The 6841-nt window shown below is 37.6% G+C and overlaps 1 protein-coding gene across 1 annotated transcript in view; it reads right to left on the bottom strand.

Annotated features, from left to right (window-relative positions):
• Positions 1–6841, bottom strand: part of IFT88 (intraflagellar transport 88 homolog (Chlamydomonas)) — a 143577-nt gene that overhangs the window by 102648 nt on the left and 34088 nt on the right. The window contains exons 12-13 of the mRNA XM_006894098.1: positions 5216–5286; positions 2068–2154 (exon numbers count right to left, since the gene is read on the bottom strand). Coding sequence (XP_006894160.1) covers positions 2068–2154; positions 5216–5286 — 158 coding nt within the window. The remainder of the gene's footprint in view (positions 1–2067; positions 2155–5215; positions 5287–6841) is intronic.

The following is a 6841-nucleotide window of genomic DNA, read 5'->3' as shown; positions in this document are numbered from 1 at the left end:
GGGAACTGCCCAATCTGTGGGCTGCAATGCTGATGGCCGTCACCCTCATGACATCATAGAAGACATCAACAGTGGTGCTGTGGAATGCCCAGCTAAGGAACTACAGATGAAAATATTTCAATAAACGATTATTTGTTAACAAAAAAAAAAAAACCCCAAAAAAAGAAAAACCTCAGAGACTAAATGGCCACCTAAAAGGAGATTCCCACACTGGTGGCGTACTTACTTATGCTCACACAAAATCTGTACCTAGACCAAGAAGCTGTTGTCTGAACAGAGCAAGTGAACATGGTTTAAAATCAAGAAAGATGTGCATCAAGGTGTACTCTATTCTCTATCCTATTCAATCTCTATGCTGAGCAAATAATTGTTGTTGTTGTTTTGTGCCATCGAGTTGAGTATTAACTCATAGTGACCCTATGAACAACTAATCTGAATCCTGTCCTTATCCTCAGTCTCTTCACATACTCAACACCATTGCTGCAGTCACTGTGTCAGCACACCTCGTCAAAGGCCTTCCTCTCTTGAGGTCCCACTCCAAGAAATAATCTCTTCTAGCTGAACTCTATGAAGAAGAATAGGGTATCAGGATTGGAAGAAACTCATCAACAACCTGTGTTATGCAAATGACACAATCTTGCTTGCTGAAAGTGAAGACTTAAAACACTTGCTGAAGATCAAACACTATAGTACTATATGGATTGCAGCTCAGCATCAATAAGACAAAAATCTCATCATTTGAGCAATATGCAACATCATGACAGATGGAGAAAAGATTAAAATTGTCAACAGTTTCTTATTACTTGAATCCACAATCAACACCTTTGGTACCAGCAGTTAGTTCAGGAGATATAGTGCACTGGCAAGTCTACAGCCAGGGACCTCTCCAACTAATGAGCAACAAACAATGATGTCAATGTAAAGACTAAGGTGCACCTGATTCAGGCCATGGTCTTTTCCATCACTTCCATCTGAGAGCTGGACAATGAATAAGGATGACAGAATGCTCCATGGAGACAAAGATGACAAAGCTTAGTCTCACATACTTTGGGAATTTTGCTAAGACAGGTTACTTCTTGGAGAAGGACATCATGTTTGGAAAGGTGGTAGACTGGCAAAAGAGAGGAAGATCTTCAACCAGACGGACTGACACAGTTACTGCTGCAATGGACATCAGGAAGTGTAAGGATGGCACAGGATAGGAAAAGGTTCAGATCTGTTGTTTACAGGGTCGCTATGGGTTGAACTTGACAGCATCTACCAAAAACAACATACTGGTGGAAGCACAAACCAAAAGCAATCACTCATTCAACAAGTGACCCAAGTAAAAAACTTCCCGCTCCCATATAGGAAATGCAGCTTAAGAGAGGCCAACAAACACTGCTTAATGCCACTGTTATAAAACAGGACTGACATTGGGGTTAAAAAAAAATCTAAGAAAGAAAAAAATCAAACAATACATACTGCATTGAAACAGGTGGAGAGAATTGTTTGAAAGGAATATATGATTAGGTATTATTTTCATGACAAGAGTCCAGAATGAGAGCCTTGTGGGGGAGTGGGCTGGGGAGGGGGATTGTATAATAATGAAAGTTTTTTGGTTTTTTTACTTTCAGAGAGAAAAACCAACATAAAGTAGAGGTGGGCTGGGAGGAAAATGTGCAACAATGAGCGAATATAAATCCAAAGTCTCTATAAACTTTCATTAAAATTTCAATTAAAAAAAAGGCCAGTAGCCTCACTATTAGAGTTAGTTCTAGCAAAAAGCTTAAGGGAGGAGAAGGAGAAAATGAATTAAGGTTGAAATTTATATAATGAAAGCACTTAATTATCTTAATTATCCTTACAGCAAATGGTAAGTTATTTGCCAGAAGAATGTCATTAATGAGATGAAATAAGTAAAGAGACATATCAGAATTTTACAAGTGTCCATATTAGTTTTAACAAGGCTGCTTGATATGTACAAACCAATTATTTTCAATTATTCACTTTTCTAATATCAAGTCAATAAAGTATAGGTTATGAAAAGAAAACAACAGGTCTAGTTGTATTTAATTTCTCTCTTACCAATCATAACCGACAGCAAAAGTTGTTTCAATTACAGGAGCAATGAGTTTGGCAGCTGTCATGATGTATTTTTCAGCCATGGCTTTCCTATATCAAACAAACAAGTTACATTTAGAAACACTGCATGAAATTAGTATCTTTTTTTATTTCTTAAAATTTAAATGTAAGCACTCTCTATGCTAGGTCAGGAAAGACAGTTATGCTCAAAACCAGTTAGAAAGCCAGGTTAAAGACCATGATGACTAGTCAACACAACTAAAAATTGATGGGTCAGCAGTGCTCTTTTCCTCCCCCAAGATACCTTCTGACAGACTGAAGCACATAACACTGGAGAGACAAACACTCCACAAAAGAAGTTACATAACCTAAACTCTCTGTGAAAGTAAAGTGTGAAAACAGTCATTGAAAAAAAAAATAGTTTATGGTGAATTATTATTGTTAGGTGCCTTCAAGTCAATCTCAACTAAGAGCAACTGCATGAACAACAGGTCTGAATCTTCCTCAAGCTTGCACCATCCTCATGATCTCCATCATGCTCAAGCCCAAATGTGTTAATCTGGATGAGGCTCTTCCTCTCTTTCACCGACCCTCCACCTTTTACATCATGATGTCTTTTTCTAAGGACTGGACCCTCCTGACAACAGGCCCAAAGTATGAGATGAAGTTTCACCACCCTTGCTTCTAATGAGCACTCTGGTTGCACTTCGTCCAAAACAGATTTGTTAGTTCTTTTGGCCATCCATGAGACATTCAATATGCTTCACCAACATCACAGCTCAAAGGCATTGATTTGTCTTTGGTCATCCTTATTCACTGCCCAACTTTCTGATGCATAGGCAGCACATGAAAATAACGTCTCTTGAATCAGGTGCACTTCAGTTTTTAAACTGTTATCATTACTTTTTAGCACTTTGGGGAGGTCACTGACAGCAGTTCTTCCTCCCCCTCCAATGTAACACATATTTTGACTTCTTGACTGCTGCTATCATGTGTGTTGACTGTGAATCCAAGTAAAAGGAAACAGTTGACAACTTCAATATTTTCTCCATGTCATGATAGTGCCTACTGATCCAGAGGTGAGGAGTTTTGATTTCTTGAGTTGAGGTGCAATTGGTTCTTCTGAAGGCTATAGTCTTTGATCTTCTGCATTAAATGCTTCAAGTCTTCTTCATTTTCTGCAAGCAAGGTTGTGTCTTCTGTATAAACAGGTTGTTGATGAATCTTCCTCCAATCCTGATGCCACATTGTTGTTGTTCATATAATCCACCTTCTCAAATTATTTTCTCAGCAAGATATTAAGTCTTTAAACATTCCTGTTCATAATTTTTCTTTCTATTTAGAGATAAATGTAAATCCACAGCATTTGTAAAAAAGAACAGGTATCTCTTGTGCCATTTAACCAGTGTTAACATCTTACAAGACTGTAATACAGGATTACAATCAGGAAACGGACACTGATAAAGTCAAGATAGTAAATATTTTCATCAAAACAAGGACCAACCTCCAGGTGCCCTTTTATAGCTACCCCATTTACCTTCTATCACACCTTCCTGGAAACTACTGATGAGAACTACTAATCTGCTCCCTACTTCTAAAATTTTGCCATTTTAATAGGTAAACAAAGTATGTTTCTCTTGGGATTTTTTTTTGAAGGGGGCATGTATTTCCACTGGAGTTTCCTGATATCTTCTTCAACTCCAAAGTTGAGGTGTAAGAGAACTCATCGCCATGTGGTTGGATTCCAAGTTCCTTAGCCAGTCTGACTTCATTCCATATTCCTCTTAACTTTCTGTTATTTAAAATATCTAGAGTTTTTTACTGTTCCTAGAGACAGAAACAGAGAAAAGTGCATTTATAACATCTGTCCAGAAGCTTGTTGTTGTTGATTGCCTTCAAGTCCTGCCCGACTCATAGTGACTCTATGAACAAAAGGCTAAAGCCCCTGTACAACTATTGACATTTATCAAAGTTCATAAAGTTTCTGGAGGCATGTTATTTAGGAAGTGGATGCCACTCCTGCTAAACACTCTATATTATTTTTAACATTCATAATTTCTAAAGGTTAACGAACCTTCCTGCTGTGATGTATGCCTCCTATGTTGTTACTGTAAGCTGCTGTTGAGTTTATTCTGACACAGATTGTTGAGGAATGTTGGGGCAGAAAAGAGGGCCTCTGGCCAGGAAAGACTGCCTAGTGCAAGCCTCCCAATTGCCTTTAATATAGGGAAGGGAAAGGTCTCTTAATGTTTGGCCATACCAGCTTGAGAAAGCTCACCACCTGGGAAGATGGCTGCCTCATCTGTTGAGCTGGGAGTAGTCTGCATGAGGCTGAGTTTCTCCTATCTAATCCACATGTCCCACATCTGCAAGCCAACCCTAAACTGTCTTCCTGTTTACTTGCTCATATATAAGTGCGTTACAGGCCCCAGTAAAGTTGAGTTGGTTTGACTCTCTGAACGTCTCTAGGAGTGGTGTGTCTCTGTCGTGCTTACCCCCATCAGGGTGTTGTTGTTTGTTGCCGGCGAATGGACAGCTACAACGGAGAGCCTCATGTGTGAAGAGTAGCTCCATTGGGATTTTATGGCTGTGACTTTATGAAAAGCAGGCTAAAGGTACAGGGACACAAATTGCCAACTGTTGGGCTGGTAATGAAAACTTAACCATTTGTGGCATCCAGGGACCTCCACTCTGAATATATTTGCTGATAATAAATAGACACTTGACAGAGGCTCAGTTCTGTGCTGCAGGAGGGAATAACTTAAATCAGTAGAAAGACTTTTTTCTGAGAGCCGAAATTTAACTTAGGAGGCAGGACAAAAATACATAATTTTTGAAATAAAGATATTTGTAAGCGATGTCCCAATATTGGTCTGCACCAAGTGAGAAGGAAAAGTAAGTTTCACAGAAATAGGAATAATTTTTAAATAAAAATAATTAGGTGAATTAGCATGGGGATTGAGATTATTTTCAGGTAGAAAATTCAGTAATATATAGAAATGATGAAACACCTCTATTAAAAAACACATTGAACATATATTGAATATATTTCATGAGATAAAACTGTACATTTAACTTTCTTATAAAAACTAAAATGATATTAAATTTTCATTATTAAGTTGAATAATGAATATTATCCGATATATATTACCTCTCACGTTCCATTTGCCTTAGGTTATCATTTTTTATAGCTTCAATCACTAAGTTAGTATGAGGATCATCCTGGGAAAACAAAATGGGGGGACCTGAGTACTTTAGAAGCAAACAGTAAGAACTTGCATTCCTAATCAACCTCGACATTAACCCAGAATGTAGACAGAATGTACAGAATGGAGACTTAATAATGGTTTAAACTATCTTCCTAAAAAACAAAAACAACACCCACCAAAACTACATACATTTATGTCAGGTAGAAAGGAGCTCTGTGGCATAGTAGGTAAAATGTGGGCTTACTAAGGAGAGACTAAGAATTTGAACCCATCAGCTACTCCAGAAAAAAAAGGCAGGCAGTCTCCTCTAGTTAAGATGTGTTGTTATTATGGGCCATTAACACCAACTCATAGCTGACCCTCCAGAGGGTTTTCATAGGCTGTAAATCATCTGGAGAAGAATGTCCACCTTTCCTGAGTTGAGACTAACTCCATAGCAGTGGGTTTGATTTTATGCCATGTCAGGGGAAAAAATTCCCCTTATTCTTTCTAATTAACTATCTTTCTTTCCATTGAACTAACAGTTGATTCTGATCAACTGATGAAAAAAAATAAAACAGGCTGCAAAAAAAATACAAGCTGTGGCTGTGAGTACACATTTATAATCTTGAAATGAAAATTCAAGTATAAATTTTTTAGTCATCATCAATTGTTTTGTATGAGTCATATCTGCATGCCCTATGTGCAGATGATTTTTTTTTTCAACACATACTGTCTTATTATTAAAATAATACGAAAAAGGAAACATTTACTCAGTATTCATGTTCCAAGTGGAGCTCTGGTAGTTCAGTGATAAGAAAGTGCATTGCCAATGCAAATGTATGTGGTTGAAATCCACCAGCTACTCCTTGGAAGAAAGATGGGCAATCTCCTCCCTTGCAATTAACTGCCTCTGAAAAAATCACTCAAGGGTTACCTATGGGTTGGTTCTGACTCAATGATACACAATAACGACATGTTCCAAGTACTTTTTAAAGAACTTCACATGAATTAACAAATATTCTCACAACAGGGTAGCACAGTCTGTTATTAATAGTTGATTTTATAACAAAAACCTGAGGCACAAGAGATAGATTATACCAGATAGTCTGAGATCATAGCCCCCATTTCTTAACCACAATACTAAAATACATCACCAAAAAATCTATTAAGTTCAATAATATGAAATTAATGTACCATTTTGATCTATAAAAGTAAATCCACATAGTTTGCCTAAGTATGAAACAGTATGATTATATACCAGTAATATATGTGGAAAAATCTGTAAAATATTTAAAAAGCTTACCATCCAGGAATTGCGATATCTATTTTTTCCCCCAATTTATGTTCACATGTGGGTGTAAATACCTCTTTCATGTATTATTAATAATCCCCAAGGTCTTGGAAAATTGATGTCTAATAAGGGACCAATTGGTAGCATCAGGATGGATGGCGAAGAGATTGAGATTGTTCACAGCTTCAGTCTGCTTGGCTCCACGGTCAACACTCTTGGCACCAGCAGTCAGGAAATCAAAAAACGTATTGTGATGGGAAAGTCTGCTGTTAGGGACCTCTCTAAAGTACTCAAG

Source organism: Elephantulus edwardii, unplaced genomic scaffold (assembly GCF_000299155.1).
Source record: "Elephantulus edwardii isolate Elephantulus edwardi_28Jun2011 unplaced genomic scaffold, EleEdw1.0 scaffold00135, whole genome shotgun sequence".
In the NCBI taxonomy this organism is placed as follows: Eukaryota; Metazoa; Chordata; class Mammalia; order Macroscelidea; family Macroscelididae; genus Elephantulus; species Elephantulus edwardii.
The sequence above is the reverse complement of the archived record's forward strand: the minus strand, read 5'-3'. Positions and strand labels throughout refer to the sequence as shown.